The sequence below is a fragment of the Myzus persicae genome, unplaced genomic scaffold (genome assembly GCF_001856785.1).
Source record: "Myzus persicae strain clone G006 unplaced genomic scaffold, MPER_G0061.0, whole genome shotgun sequence".
Lineage (NCBI taxonomy): Eukaryota > Metazoa > Arthropoda > Insecta > Hemiptera > Aphididae > Myzus > Myzus persicae.
Genome location: NW_019104266.1, coordinates 1,439,082 through 1,456,209, shown reverse-complemented (window position 1 = coordinate 1,456,209; position 17,128 = coordinate 1,439,082). Strand labels below are relative to the sequence as shown.

Sequence of the window (17,128 nt, the reverse complement as noted above, 5' to 3'; positions counted from 1 at the left end):
GTCCATAAATGTTCATACGATTTATCTTCAGTTTTAAAAGATCTTTTAGGACAATTTACTTCATCTGCATTTCTTCTGCCACTTTTAATCCAGCTCTCAACATAATGATCTGGTTTGAACAACTGAATGGGAGGTCCGATGCAGTTAAGGAAAAGCAATGAAGATATATGCCCTGTAGTCAAAGCATTTCTTTTTGATGTTACTATGTTGTCCATCGCACTGAACGATCTCTCACATTCAGAGGAAGAAATTGCAATTGTTCTGACTGCAGTCAAAAGAAGATGTAGATCTTTTATTTGTGAGGAATCTTTTGTATCTTTAAACTCACGGAATCCTCGGAACCATGGTATTAATAATTATACTTTGGTAATTGGAGATAAGACGAGTTATCACATCATCTATTGATCTATTATATTAAGTATATCGTCATTTATATTATGATTTACGATGTATAAAGATTTAATTCATGAAATGTATCTATGGCATAATCATGTTATAACCTATAGGTATATTTTGCATCAGAAAAACTGATGATTTACAAATTCTCTCTAGTAAATGTTGCGTTCCCAGCGTTCCGCATCAAATAAATAGAAGGGGTACGATAAAAAAAAATTTAAAAAGAAGGGGAACTCCGTCCCCCCGCGTCCCCCCAAATCAAGCACTGTAAGTACATGAAAAAATTAACTTATGAAGAACCTAAAATATTGCATCGGTGGGCGCGGTTTTTTGCTTATGAAGGTTCCTCCTTGATTTTAGCAAACTGAAGTCGCCACTTATTGCATCATTTAAAGCGTACGAGTTACGAGATGCCCTAGAATCTATAGATACTATTCTTAGTTCTTACCTTCAAGTTTGATAATAATATAATATATTATATTAATTAATTCTATTTTCTAATATTAGAGCTAATAACACTAAATTGGTTCTGCTGAACGAATCTGATATAAGCCTAATGAATAATGATGTTTCGACTATCGATTACTGATGACTGATGACAGGACTCTTTGAAATTTATTCCATTTGTTGTAATTTTATCCCTTGCAAATGGTGGTGTACTGATTTTTCGTCACCGCTATTAATTAATTTACCTAGCTATTTATTTTCATGTGACGCAACAATTGCCGTTTAGTACTGTTCATAATGGCCCAAGCCCCAAATTGTATTCTAAATATTTTTTTGGGTGAATGTATTTTGAAAATGTAGTTACTTTTAACAAATGATCATGGCCAAAATGTTAACTTAATTCGTTGTCCCACCCAGAACCATGAAACTATTTATAATAGCTGACGATACTTAATATGAACAGACTAATTAAATATTTATTACATCGTTAGCAATTTAGCATATTGATATAGTAATTATAAACTATAAGTAATAATGAAATGTTTTTACATAACCAATAAAACACTACAGTTACAAAGGTAATACATTATATTTTAGAGTAGGTAGAATACTAGTTTCTTAAATTATTTAAATTTAATTTTAAATTGTCAACCAGTGTACACCTGGAAAGACAGAGAGGATATTGTAAAAGCAACCACAACAGTAAAAATGTTAAATTATGTATTTCAAATTTCAATATTATATTATTCATCATATGAGTACCAAAACAAAAAAATGAACACTTGATAATAATTATGTATAATACACTAAAATACTTAGGTACTTAATGTACTATATTACAATAAGTTAGGTAAATTTTAAATTAATTTTTAAAGAAATAAAAAGTTTGAGGAATGGAGTTAATGTAAAATTAATGATTGTTATTACCGAAGAACACATATATACATAATATTAATTTACACAAACTCGGTACATTTATTTTTGTTACACAATTAATATATAATATATAAACAATGAACTTAACATTCAAGACAGTTATTAATTTTGATCAATGAGTTTACATAGTACACTAATTATTAACAAACATGTTTGTTATGGTGATTTCGAGATAGGTTCAAATGGTTGATTACGGTCGATTACCAAGTCATTATAGTAGGTACCTGCCTAGTTCTATGTTCTAGTGAATCTGTCTGTGGCAAATAGGTAGTTCGTTACCAAAACTGTACTTTAAAATATATTAAGATAATATGTGTTATAGCATGTAAATTAAAATGATTTCATCATGACGTTATATAAGTAGTAAGTACCTTTTAGTTAACAGTTATTATACTCATTACATTTTAAAATAATAATAATAATTAATATGTAGGTATAGGCAATCATGAATAAATGTAAATACCTTTATTACAAAATAAGTGTTTTTAAAAAAAAATTGATATTTGTGTATTGATACCTAAGTGGTTAAGTATAGTTACAAAGTCAAATAATATTAGTAGACATAGTGAAGTTTATTTGAAATCAACAACGTATTGGATATAGTAATCACTTTGCGTCTTAGTGTTACCAGATATTTTATTGACAACCAATACGCAAATATCGTTTATCATTGATGCAGGCAAGTTGAAAATAACACTCTGGACATTGTCATAAAAACGTGGTTGTTTATTATCACCCTCAGATAGATATCCTTGTTTATATCTCCTGTAGTCACATGTATACTTTAAAGCTGTTTCTAGGTCACTTAGGTGTACAATGTGAAACACCGTGTTCTGTAAGAAAATTGATTGGTATGAAAACAAGTACAAATAACGATAACAAGTTAAGTGGTAAACTACCGTCTACGGTCTGCCGTAAAAAATAAGATATAAAACTATGTATTTAAATATATTAGAGAATATAGTCATAATCATAAATATAAGCCTTATAGATTAGACTAATAGAGTGTCTTAGTATAATGTAAGTAACGTCATAAGGTTTAAAATATTTATTTTTCACAGATATATTAGGTAGGTAAGTGGCATCTCTTCTATTCTTAAATCGACGAAAACATGATATAATTTATAAATAGTAAAACTATAAAGTCTATGCTACACAGATATCGATTATTCCAAGTCTGAACTCTGAAAATCATGTTTATAGTTTGTACGAACAACACAATCTTTTGTAGAAACATTGATTTTAGAATTTTATAAAATCTAGGGTAGAAAGTAATAATAAGTAGATATTAAGAGATTAATATTTTTACTGGAGGTGATTATTGACTTGTTTATACTTAAATAAAGTAGACAACTGTGTTATTGTTTGTGGGTTACGCAGACATACAGGACATTAAATAGTGTAAGAAGAAGATAAGTAAACGGTAATGATTTAGAATGGCAACTTGTCAGTATCTATAGATTTTCGAGAAATGGTTACAAGAGTGTACCCGTTTTTTAGCCCCTGTGGTACACGAGTGTCTGCGTAAACAAATATGGCACTTTTTTGTTGCGGCTTCTAATCACGTGCGTGCTACTGATTATTGCAGTAAAAATATATCATAATTTATTCATAATAGTATAGTTTAAAATAAGTTATATGATACATTCAAAGTTCTATCAGTATAATGGAAATAAAACATAAATCATAGCAGTTTTAAATTTTTTAAATTTAAAATATTCAAATAGTTTTTTTAAACAGCTTAATAGTCGATGGAGTATAATACTAACATTACCGATAGTTTTTTGTAGTTTAAAAATGGTGTAGCAGACTTGGGGTTAGTATTCCGGGTACAGTACTCTAAATAGTATTTATTTATATTTTTATAAATACCTATGACTATTATCACATTAACGTCCGTATATAATTGAATAATTCATATATATACTATCTGTCTAGATCTTATTGTGCACCGCACCCGATATTTGTATCCTGTTCAGAGTACAGTGTTATAGTATTATAGTCTGTAGGTACACATATTATTTTCATATGAATCTAATTTTGGTATGAGTCAATATTGTACCTTTAGTCTCTACACTTTACACAGATATTTTTTTTGTTTTAGCATTAGGTGCTATAGGTTGTTTATGATTAAAATAAAAACATTTAGCCACGTGTATTATAAAAGTCCTGTAATGACTATTAACTATTAAGTTGATATCTATCGATATTTGTGTGTTGAACTATAGTGATTTTTTTGTAGTCTGTATTTTAAATTAAAACTTATAATCGTAATATTATATAAATGTATATTGTTTCCTTACCACTGAATAAGAATCCACCATTTCTTGTCTCAACTTGAAACGACCATACTGAAAAGGATTTTGGACCCTTCGAATAGTATTAATGCTTAATAATGTAGAGTTAAACATTGCTTTTACATGTTCTGCCTCTCTAGTATGGATTTGTACATCAAATAGTTTGTAACTGCTATTATATGTGGTTACAGATTCCCACTCACTTGGTACGTTTTGCAACACAAATGACAGCATTGAAGTCATGATGGTTAGGTATCTGAAAATGGATGGTTGATTACAATTCAACTATAGCAACATGGAATTAATTTTACATTCCTAAAATTAATAAATATATATATCTTTTAATATTAGCATATGCGTATTTATATTTTGATTCTTTAAGTTGTGTACATCATACATATTATTTTGGAGAGCAACAAGAACCGTGTGTTATTGGTTAGTAAATCTCCCTTTTTATAAAACACTCCGTTCACCCTGCCGCGGACGACGACGGCGGCTGGACTACACGACAACGTAGATAAGATAGGAATTATTTTTAATTTTAATTCGACCAAAAACAACTTTGCACGAGAAAACCATAAAAAATTAGAGAACTGGTCAAACAACAAAAATAAACAGAAAAACTGGAAATTAACTTTTTTTTTGAAAAATCGCTGAAAAAAGCACTTTTAAATTTCATAATCGTGTTGTAACATGACATACACTTCCACAGGACTCTGCTACATTTTAAGTCAATCCATAAAAATAAACAAATGCTTTAAGTCCCGAGCCCGGGTTATTAGTTATAAGTCATTACTTATTACATTTGATGAATGCCACTATTCTAAGTGGCTTCAGTTTACCTACTTATGTAGGTACCTATAATTCTCAATATTTTGTTCCATACGTTTGATAACATAAGCATTTAATAATAGTAGCTTTTTTCACCGGTGGGCAGATGAGGTAAGACAATTACTGAATGATCCATCCAAAGCATAACTTTTTGAACAATTTGTACATTTTTAATAAATTATTAAACTGCACAAATATGTAAAAAAACTAAAATGTCTAAAATAAAATATTTATGTTGTTTATCTGTAATAATAATGATATTTTCTCCTTGATTATACCAAATGTAATTAATTGTTTTTATTTTATTTTTATTTTTAAAGCATTGGTATTCTATAATTATAATGATATAAGCTGATTACCTATTTTAATATTTTTAATGTTAAGGCTATGATTTTTACACATTCTGCCATATTATTAATGCATTATTCACTTGGTGTTTGACAGAATGTTATGTGTCAATATAAGTTAAAATTATAAATAAAATGCATTATTTCTACGTAATCCAAAGTCAAATGAGTTTTAACCCAGTTAATTAACAAATAACTAATAAACATGAACTATACAATGATATAACAATTAACAGTAATATACATAAATTATGCATGTATGCTTAAAATCAATATTATAATAGGTAATAATTAAAACTGAACTTTAATAATTTATGATACTTTTGATCTCTCTTCTGATTAAAACAATCAAATGCCGATATAAAATGTAATATATAATAATTATTATGCTGTAGATAGAAATAATATTGTATTAACTATTAAGTAGATAAAAAATAAAAATAAATGTATAAATGGCCAATGAACATTAAATATTATTTATTTAATTATATTTGAATTCACTTAATTTAAAATATGAGTAATAAATTATAAGTCGTTTAGTCATTGAACAATTAACAATACGCATAGAATTAAAAATATTCTGTTGCTTGTAATCGCAGGGATTTTAGCCAGTAATATTGTTTTGGTAAATGAATTAATATTTATTGAGGCGAGGAATCAAATTCAATTTTGAATCAGTTGAAAAATAACTCTAAACAATAATATATTAATATAATTTATTTGACATTATTGAAGTGATAGATTGTGTAACTATACATATAATAGTATAATACGAGTATAGAAGTACTAATCTAAATAAATATTAAAAATGTAATTAATACAAAGCTATATTTTCTAAAACGAAGAGTTTTTTTATGATTGTATGAAGTAGGACAATAAAGTTAATTTATTATTATTCATTAAATATTACTTATTTGTTATTACTATAGATATATTTAATATTTACTAATGCTAAATAAATACTCAGTTTTTTTAATTACAATTATCTTGCGTGTCTCAGGCTAAGCACGGTTTCAGCTATCTACGTTTCAGTTGCAGACTACTGTAGTGTGTTTCTCTGCTATCACGGTTCAGAGTTTTATTTTTGTACACTAAATTAAATTAATGTATTGTTTGGATACAACGATTAAAGTATTTCATTAGTTATTAATAACCACTAAACCACAGGCTTACACTGGAAATGATGATAGTGTCTTTAATCTTTATACTGTTTGTTGTCAAGGAAATTAACAAACGAGAAAATGTATTAGTATTCTAAGTAAACAGTAAAAAAGTCGCAAAAAATACGTAGGTACCAATACTTTTACTGTAGGACCTAGTTAATTATAATATGAATATGCAAAATGTAATTTAAGCACCAAATGCCGCACGTATAACTAAAAAAATACGTTAAAATTACGTCATGAGTGATCATTCTCCATGTTAAATTAAAACAAATAGGAACCTTTATATTGGGCTTATCTTATGAATGTCTTACCTATCGTTATTATTTTGTTGTGGGGATTTATCGTTGTTTTAAATTATTATGTTGCTGATTACCATAAGTTTTGTTAATTGTTATATAATATTATCTAAGCAACAAAAAACTGTTTTAATTTCGATTTTAAATTCCTATCCGGTTTTCTATTATAAAAAATTGTAATTTTTTTCTCAATTTAAATTTATTATAGTATAGTTTACATGAATCATATCCTTTCTGAATGTTCTATTCAGCTACTTACTAATTAAATAAAAACCAAAACTCTTCAAAATCCATACAAAATATTAGAGTACATTAATTAGCTAATTTAGAATTCGACTACATTGCTATCATTTTTCAATGCCAAACAAGTAACAACTAGTTTGCTAATGTACTACGGACTAAGATATATCTGGTATGTAGTGATGATAAAAATGAATTAGCTTAAAGAATATAATACCTACAGTTAATGTTTTGTACTTTCAGAGTACTAAGTAGGTATGAAACTATTATCGAATGAATAAAGTCAACAAAATATACTTACCAACTTTTAGATTTAAGCTGTATGTAGAAAATATTGTATAAATGCTGTATAGTTTTGATGTAATATTTGTTGTACGGAAGAGTTATTAATTATTATTTATACTATACTATTTGAATTTAAAATTTTAAAATTTAGTATGAAATGACACTTCGTTCTTGAATACCAGACGTTCACTGAATTACTGATCTATGGACACTGCTGTTATTCTCAGTTCACGTACCCACCCACACTGTTTCATAATATTATTGTATAGTAATCAGTAATCAGTAAGGCAACACTAAACATTAATATGCTTGTCAGTTGTCAGTACTAAGTAACTTAATTATCGCTGCTTAGTATAAATATTATTTAATTTATTTAATCATAGCAAAATTGTCAATCGGTTGTCGAAGTGGGGAGGCTACAAGAAAATATCATAGGTGCCATTGAAGCGGCATGGTTCAATGTGCAACAGAACACCTTAGGGCTTAGGGCGTAATATTTACCTTCCATTAGTACTTTTGGACTCATTTATTTCATTATTTCTTTGCATAAATATAAACATATTGTACTAAATCTGAGCCTATTAGCGTTACCCAGAAGACACAGCGAAGAGGTTGGAAATAGTCTTCAAAAAATACTTGATTTTTTTTAAAACGTCCTGATTTAATTTTTGCTAATTTTTAGTTTATTATTTATTAATATTATTCTATATTATTATGATATTTTCTATTTATTTTATGTGATTAATTAATTTTTTCCCGCAAAATGTGGTCCTATTTTTTTATGTAATTCAATATATATTTTCAACTTTTTAAGTTTCCCAGAATTTGTTCACAAACTTATTTTTCTTCAGTTTCTTTTTTTAATTTACTTGTTATTTTACGATCATATACTATCAAACGGTGAATACTGAATACAGAACACCTTATCTGTACTAGTAGATATGCTTTATCTATAGCTATATTTCATGCAGTATTTTCCAATTATTAAGATAATATGGTCTAAAACAATAAGTAAACAATTAAGTACTCATTAGATTAGATTACACAAGACATTCGATTACTAGTTACTGTATTGTACCCAAAAGTGTTTTCATAAATACCACCCAAATTTGATAACAATTTTCAGGTAAATTTTGTATACTGCGCTCAAATCCCCCCCCCCCCCCAAACTGAGTAATTCAAAGACAAAAAATTAGAAGTAAAGATATTAAACTAGCAGTGAAATGCTGTTTAGAAGCAATACATTTTTTTTGGTGTTGTTCAAAAATTGTATACACATAGATGAAATTTGCTTTTGACTGGTTTACAATCGGGAAAAAAAATTAATCGTTTTGAAAACTTTATGTAATACTAGGTGGGAATGTCAAGCGGTGTCGTGCAAAGCTATTATTATCTATTATGACTAAATTATATGTACATTAACGGATATTTTTGAAAATTTTAATGAAAAACAAGAAAATCGTCACTTGGCTAAATCAATAAAAAATAAAATGATAAAGTTTAAAACAGCTTTATGGCAGTTATGTTGAGTGAAATTTTATCGCTGTTCAACAGTGTCAGAAAATAGTAAATACTTTCAAAAACCGGGTATAGATTTGTTTACTGCTGTAAATCCATTAAAAGGATTAAAAACTTATGTTAGTTAATTAAGAGAGAAGTTTTTATATTTTGAAAACAAAGCATAGGAATTATCAACAAATATTTTGCTCCGTAGAGAAAAAATTGTTAGAAAAAAAATTCTCGGATGGTACAATAGAAGGAAATTAAAACTTTTAAGAAATAAGATTAAATAACATATAGATTAAACGTATATGATAATCTTTGTAGTATTTTTGGGCTTATTACAAAATTTGGTGCACAATTATTATCTGCAGAGACTTCTGTCGACATATTCATTAGGACATTCAAAGATGATATTGATACAACAAATATAAAACAAGAGATTGTGCACTTTTCAAATTATGAAACGCAGTTCAATTTACCAATAATTTCTCATCAAAATATTTACTTATATGTACATGCAAATAATTAAAAATAAATCTTTCCAAATGTGTACATTTTTCTACGACTTTATTTAACTTTGCCAGTTTCGAATTGTGAAGCAGAAAGAACTAATTCAAAATATAAAACGCCAGAAGAACGACCCTTCACCAAGAAAAATTAAGCTCACTTGTTCGTATATCTGCTGAATGGTAAATAACTCATACACTTGATTTTTCAGATCTAATTCAAAAGTTTAGTGAACTAAAATCTAGAAAAAAACCACTGTCTTAAATTCTAAATAATGTAAATTTTTTTATTATTTACGTTGACTATGTTGAAAAATGCATTACCACTTTGACTTTGTCTTTGTGTATATCAGTAAACATTTGTTTAAATTAAAAACTGCATCTACATGTCTTTACTTATATTTAAATTTTTAATTTCATCGTTTTATTTATATTAATCATCATTAATAATAATTACGTATAGACTTATGGAATAATTTATTTATAATCTTATAAAATAAATTGAATATAAAAAATCCAAACAGCCAAAATACTGCATTTATAATTTAAGTTGATAATTTAGAATTTAGATAATAATTAATTTTTGGGCCCCGTCAAAAAATTAGACCCGGGCCCCAAAATTCCTAAGTTGGGCTCCGCACATGGCACAATCTGAGTGGCGTTATAGGTTACACAATCCTAAGAAGCGGGTAAGTGGATGTTTCTCTGCTGTACATTAGGTGTCTAGGAGGTTGCTGTAATGGATGGTATTACATTTGAGTTCAACGATATCAAATCACTATTCTGAGCGGAGACGGTATGTCAGTCTAGGGTAATTTATATTGTTATTACTTATTATTAATATGGTAGCCGCTAAGCAAGGTTTATAGATAATATTATCTATAAACCTTGGCCGCTAAGCACTATTAATATTATTCTTAAATTATCAGTGATGTTGGAAAAATATTAAATATACCTATGTAAAATTGGACTGTTTTGGAACCAAATTACAACAAAATGATAAACGTTATCCTTTGTGTTAATATGCAATCTTATCCCAATTTGAACTTAAAATATCTGTAAAAAATAACTGTATTCATGTATTTTTTTAGATTTTTTTGTTACGGAAAAAACTCGTGGAACTTTGTTTTAAATGTTTAATCCTTAGCTATAAAAATTGAACATTTTATACCTTTTTAACGCAAAATAATTTTCAATTTTTAAAATTGATAAATATTGTCAAAATTTGAACTTTAAATTCTTATAAAAAAAATTGTGCCTATGTATTTTTAATATTTCTCAACTACTATTGTCACAAGTTATCAAGAGTCCTGTATTAAATGTTCATGCATTTGACGCAACACGTAACCAATAACATTTTATTGACATTTATAGAAAACAAATGAAAATTGAAAATGTCCGTCAACCGCTTAAAACGAGTCAAAATATTTTGAAAATTGTATCAAGTATATAAATTGATGAAATAAACATTTGATGTAAATTTCAAGTTTCTACAGTAATTTGTTTTTGAATTACAACAAAATAAGGAAATCGCTTCAAGAGAAATCGAGTGAATATCCAATATTGCAAACATTTCAACTTCAAACGCTCAAAAAATTTAATTAGACTTTTCGGTAGAAATTTTTTTTTTTTTTTTGATAAATCTAGACAAACTTGTAAGGAATCTTGTATTCAATTTTTAAATCTTAGATTTAGAAAAAAATTTTTTTATGAATTTCAAACTAAATATAATTTGCTCATTTTCGTGATTTTTACGAATTTTGATAAAAATTCGGTACTCGTCCAATATGCTATCTACCGCACGTTTGTTGGTTTAGTATGCTATCTACCGTAAATATTTTATATTTTTATCTACCGTAATTTTTTTGTTGATGAAGTATGATATCAACACGTATTTAAATGTAAATTAGGATGCAGAATTTCTTCTTTGTCATTTTTGTATACTGTGTAGTTATGTATACGTATTTCTGATCGCTCTGAGGAATGATTCGAAGAGGTCTTCATTTGGTTTTTGTAACGAGCGCCACCACCCTTCTTAAAGTTGTGATGGTAATATGTTAGTCGCTCCCCGGGTTTTAATGTTAAATTTATTTTTGACGTGTCTCCAAAGAGTTTCTATAGTTTGGGTCTCAGCACCAGTTATTGGATTAATGACATTTTCTGAATGATTAACCGTTTTGTGGATGAACCCATGTTCATTTAAACTTTAAAGTAGAATACGCACGCCATTTATCGGAATATATAGTAGTACCTTGTTCAACTTCATTTAATATTTTAATATAATTGGTAGTAAGGTATTTCGATCACGCTTTTCAACTTAAAAAAAAACGTCTCTCTAAAATGCTATCAGCTTACAATATAAACCAAAAATCCATGGCCCCTGAATTACGGACATTTTGATTATTTATTACTTCGTCTACATCTGAACTCTCTTAATTTTCATCTGACATTTCCTCGGGTTTGCGATCTCCAAGACGTAATCTTCTATGATTATATTTCTTTTTACCTTGGAACAAGGATTCATCTATTTGCACAACGAGGCTAGGACCTCCCAATTTTTTACGTTTTTGAAATTCAGCTACTGCTACGTCTCGACATAAATTATACCACTATACCAGTCAACTATAGTTGATCTTGATATTTTCGTAAACACCTCGGCTTGTGTTACCTTTATTTGAAATACCCAATACCAAATTTAACAAATTTAAACCACTGTTGTCTGTTACACTTCCCATTTTTATCCATATTATACGTAAAAAAGTTGTTGTTCTTGCGTATGGAATAAAATGTTTGGCATCCTTTTTTCGTACATCGATTATAAATTGTTTTCAAAATATTACCTTCCGAATCACGTTTTCGGCTATTTTTCAGAACTTGTATTAACTCACCACCACAAATTGCTTGTTTTTTAATTTTTGTACAAGTTTGGTCGATTGGTAATAAACCGCATATACTTAAACAAATTTCGCACATCTCTTCATTTTGAATTATGTGTCGATATAAATAACTCATAGTTGACAAACTCATAGTAATAATTATTAAATAATATTTAATAATAAATAAATCACAGTAAACCCACGTATATTCGACACGACTCACAAACACACATTAACAGGTATAATATAAAGGTATAAATACTAGCCTACCTAACTTACTAAGGTATAAAATATAATATGATTTGGGGTTTCAATAAAGGCTTAAAGGTGGTTTCACACTATGCGTTTTAGACGCAAGCGGACGCGCGTTTTTAAATCGCACGAACGCAGCACAAAAATATATTGCCGTGAATGAATTAATGCTTTCACACTACGGGAAAAACGCGCGGTTGATCGCGTCCGATCGCATACGATCGGACTGGTTTAATTTGGTGCGTTCGAACGCACCCGCAATCTAAAATTAAATAATACCTTAAACCGACATCATTCACACTATGCGATTAAACGCATGCGTTTCTCCACTCGAGTCATCTATTTAAATATTTAAATTTTGACCATGTTTGACATGGAGAAATTCATTTTTGAAGTTCAAGCAGAAGAGGCGATCTGGAATAAAGGTAAGTAATGTTATTTTTAGTATAACTGCCTATATACGTAGGTGGTTAAGTACTAATCATGACAACTATATTATGAAACTCGATAATTCCTATATTACCTACTTAGTATTAGGTACTTACTAGAAGTTAGACAAAATGGGCTTTATTTATATGGTACTCCCCCTCCCTGCGATAAAACTCTGCGCATGGTATTGCCTATGATTACAAGTATGGTACCTAAGTATCAAGCGTATTTTGTATTGTAATACATTCTTAGAATAACATATTAACATATAACGTTTATTTCAAAAAATGTTTCATTGAAAGATAGGTAGGGAAAATTGGGGCAGATTTGAATGAAATTTAAATTTAATTTTTTTAATTTTTCGACAAATTTTGTATTTGATAATTACAATTTTTAGTCTAGAATTTAGATGGTTGTAAATACTATTTGACTCATAACAACCTTTATATATTAAATAACCAATTTAATTATTATAACTGTAAAGTTAAGTATATTTTTATTCAAAAGTAGATTTGAACATGTGTCTTAAACAGTTAAAGGGCCACATTTGAATGTTGAATATAAATAAATATTAAATTAAATTAAACTTTTTCTTTATTTTAATAATAAATAAATAACTCAATATAATATAATAACAATTTTTACAATTAGGTTTAGATGTTTTCTAGTCGACTTTTTTTTTTTTTGTGAAAAGCTAGATTTTTGGGTTTTCTTATAGATAAATTTACATAATGTTGTGACATAATTCCAGTAAACTAGTCTATTTCAGTCATATGATAGGTATTTCAAAAAGGAGGAACCTATATTACACCCTATTATCTACCCCATTAATGAAGATTCAAATCTACCCCATGCCATTATTACATGACACCATATTTAGTGTAATATGATTTAGGATTAGGTACCTTTCTGATTAGTATTAGGTACATGGTAGATAACATGTATGTACCTATCACCTATATTTTAAAAGTTGTATAATATATTTTTATAGAAATACCACAGCACCACAACAAAGACAGCCTACACGTCAGCTGGTGTAAAGTTGCTGTAGCCTGTGTTGATCAATTCAATGAGATGGATGATAAAACCAAAACCTTTAAAAGTATGGAAATAATTTTTCATAATTTATATTTGTGCATTTATTACTTTACAAGCTACTCTTAAATTAAAAATGTTATATTTCTTTCCACTATAGGTACTACATAATAAGTAACAGTAGGTAGTTAATAGTTTGATTTAAAGAATCACTTTATTTTGCCAGCTTAGTGCATTTTGTGGGCTATTTACATATTTAACAAAATATTCCCTAACATCTTTAGCATTTGAAGGAGCATTTCCAACGCCTCTTCTCTCTTCTATTCCTCCAATGTTGCAGTTTTCTAAATCTTGTTTGTCGTATCCATCTCTGCGCCTAACAAAGTTATGTAATATACATGCTGCTTTAGTAATTTGAACTGCAAAATCTGGAGAAGTCAAAATTGGTGTATGGAATACTCTCCATTTATTTGAGAGAATTCCAAATGTGCATTCAATGAAACGTCTAGCCCTGGACAATCGGTAATTAAAAATCCTCCTCTTATTGGTCAAGCTTTTCCCTGGAAATGGTCTCAACAAATGTTTATTTAAAGCAAAAGCCTCGTCACCGACCACAATAAATGGTTGAGGTACTCCATCTTCATCACCAGGCAAAGGAGCATCGGGGGGGAAGTTAACTTTGTCAGCATAAAGATTTTTCCCGAACCGTGACTGTTTGAATATATTACAGTCACTCTCTTTGCCATACGATCCCACGTCAATAATTCTGAAGCAATAATTTGCATCACACAATCCAAGCAGAATTAATGAAAAAAAGTGTTTGTAGTTATAATAAAGACTTCCAGTTTTTTTAGGACATTGCAACCTTATGTGTTTACCATCGACTGCAGCAACTGTGTTTGGAAATTGAGTTTTTTCAAAAAAACCTTTTGCCATATCTAACCAATCATTTTCTGTAGGTATAGGCATTTCTATTGGCTGTAATATGGTCCACAACACTTCACAAGTCTCTCTTATTAGTTTTGAAATAGTTGAAATTCCCATTAAAAATTCAAAATGTAAGGTTGAAAAATTTGCACCGGTTGCTAAATATCTAGAACAAACAACATTTGGTAACTTTTTGGATATTTAGTTTCACTAATGAAATTTATAAAACTGTATTTTAAAAGATGTGTTAAATGTCTACACAATTGTATTATTATTTAATACAAAAAAATCTATATAATATATATTTACATACATAAGAACATACTTAATTTTAATTTCGTCATAAAACTAATGAATTTTTGTATTTGTATTACTGTATTGTGTATTATTGTACAACTGTACACAGTAGTAAACTCAATAATACATATTACTAGTAATTGTAAAATAATTTATAAAAAGATTAGGTATAAAAAATAAAATGTATTACCTATATTGGCTATATTATAAAATAACATGCTTAACAAGTTATATTTACACTTTATACTATGTTATAAAAAATTAAAAAATAAACACTGCTATTATAGTATTGTGGAAAATATTTCAATATTTGTTTTTTCAGTTGATGAAATGAAAAAGAAATGGAGATCAATTAGAGACAGTTACAGAAAAAAATGTATACCAAAATCTGGACAGGCAGCTTCTAAAGTTAAAAAATATATCTATGCAGATATATTAGAATTTTTACGACCTGTTATGCAGAATAGAAAGTAAGATTTTAAATAGCAAAATAAGTGTAATGAATAGTTTTGTTAATATTTTAATTTTTTTTAATGTTATATTATATATTTTATAATATATAGGTATGTATTAATACTAATGTTGTAATTCAGAAATCAAAACCAGCATAAACAAATGTAAACCATTAATTTATTTTATTTTTAGAACTGAAGGTAATTTTGAGGGATCTACTGATTCGGGTGGTGAAAACGAAGATATAGATCAAGTGGACGATAGAACAGCCGTTATCGAACCAACTGATTCAACTCTTGGTGAAAGTCAATTGGAGGAAACAGTTGTTGATAAAAGAAAATGCTACAAGAATAACGACAAGAAAATAAATAAAGAACCAAATTTTGAAAATAAACTTCTGGATGTTCTGAAAAACAGAACTCCTGAAGTAGAAGATCCTGACAAATCTTTCTTTTTATCATTACTACCACAAATAAGAGAGCTAACAAGCAATCAAAAACTCCAATTGTATTCTGAAATTATTAATTCCATCAAAAACATTAAAGATGCTCCAAAGGAACTATCATATACTAATGAATATTCTGCAGTACCAAGACCTTACCCCCCTAATATTCCATTCCAACCCTACAATTACCATATAACTCAAAATCAAAATGTTACTCCTCAAAACTACAATGCATCTTCTCATGAATACTCACAAGGTCATAATTCATCATCTTATCAATCATTATAATTATTTATTTTCAATTAGTTTATTGAACAGTACGTCAGTACATAATATTAATTTCCTAATATTATATGATTAAATTCATATTTAATTTAATAAATATTATGTTAAGTCCAGAACACAGCAATTCACATATTTAATACAAGTCTCTCATAAAAATAAGAAATAAGGTAAAAGTTATACCTACTGGCTATTTTATTAATAATGTATATATTATCATTCATTACAACAATAAACATAGTAACATACAGTTTACAAGCAAAAGTATATTTTATTTATTTGATTTGAATAAATCATGAAGTGTAACCATTGTACGCCTATGAGTGTAACCAACATTTATATGTATTTATGTTAATATAATGATAAAATATGACATAATAAATATAATAATTAAAGTGACTTGTTTTTGTTATCTTTATAAAATTAATATTTGTAACTAGAATATGTTAGAATAAAAGTGTATACCTTAATGTAACAGATAGCCTCTCTTCAGGTGGAATGGCTGAACGCAAAATAGTGTCTTCTTTTTTTAAGTATGGTCCGATAAGTGTTAGCTAATTATACAAATTACAGTTTTTTAATATAAACTAATTATTCCAACCTCATTTAGTTATAGATACTACTAGATAAAAATAAAGTAAACAGTTGTTTAAATCAACTCACAAAAAAAAAATGTGTTTTGTACATACATATATTTAATTAAAAATAGCTTACCAATTCATCAAATGTTGTAATTCTCATGCGATAGTATTTAAAAAATTCTTCTGGGTATGCCCTCAGAGTGAAAAAATTAACCTGAAACTGTCCTTCTTGAGGTCTTTTCATATTAAGAGGATGTACCCAATAACGCCTTGATGTTATAGCTTTTTTTTGTTTTTTTTT

General features: G+C 28.0%; 2 protein-coding genes across 4 annotated transcripts in view; one reads left to right on the top strand and one right to left on the bottom strand.

Moving 5' to 3' along the window:
• Window positions 1-2,330: 2,330 nt before the first annotated feature.
• LOC111040672 overlaps window positions 2,331-17,128 on the bottom strand; it is a 19,438-nt gene continuing 4,640 nt past the window's right edge. The window contains exons 1-3 of one of the 2 annotated variants that reach the window (XM_022324663.1): window positions 7,258-7,543; window positions 4,083-4,332; window positions 2,331-2,612 (exon numbers count right to left, since the gene is read on the bottom strand). In XM_022324663.1, coding sequence (XP_022180355.1) covers window positions 2,352-2,612; window positions 4,083-4,319 — 498 coding nt within the window. In that variant the 5' untranslated portion in view covers window positions 4,320-4,332; window positions 7,258-7,543 and the 3' untranslated portion in view covers window positions 2,331-2,351. Of the gene's footprint in view, window positions 2,613-4,082; window positions 4,333-7,257; window positions 7,544-17,128 lie in introns of those variants that run through there. The other variant, XM_022324664.1, reaches the window with a different exon arrangement.
• LOC111040671 lies at window positions 13,394-16,305 on the top strand. 2 transcript variants are annotated; one of them, XM_022324662.1, is made up of 3 exons: window positions 13,394-13,909; window positions 15,389-15,536; window positions 15,712-16,305. In XM_022324662.1, the coding sequence occupies exons 1-3, from the start codon at window positions 13,882-13,884 to the stop codon at window positions 16,250-16,252; spliced, it is 717 nt and encodes a 238-aa protein (XP_022180354.1). In that variant the 5' UTR covers window positions 13,394-13,881; the 3' UTR covers window positions 16,253-16,305. The 2 variants fall into 2 exon arrangements, with proteins under 2 accessions (XP_022180354.1, XP_022180353.1); XM_022324661.1 differs by lacking the exon at window positions 13,394-13,909 and having other exon boundaries at window positions 15,234-15,536.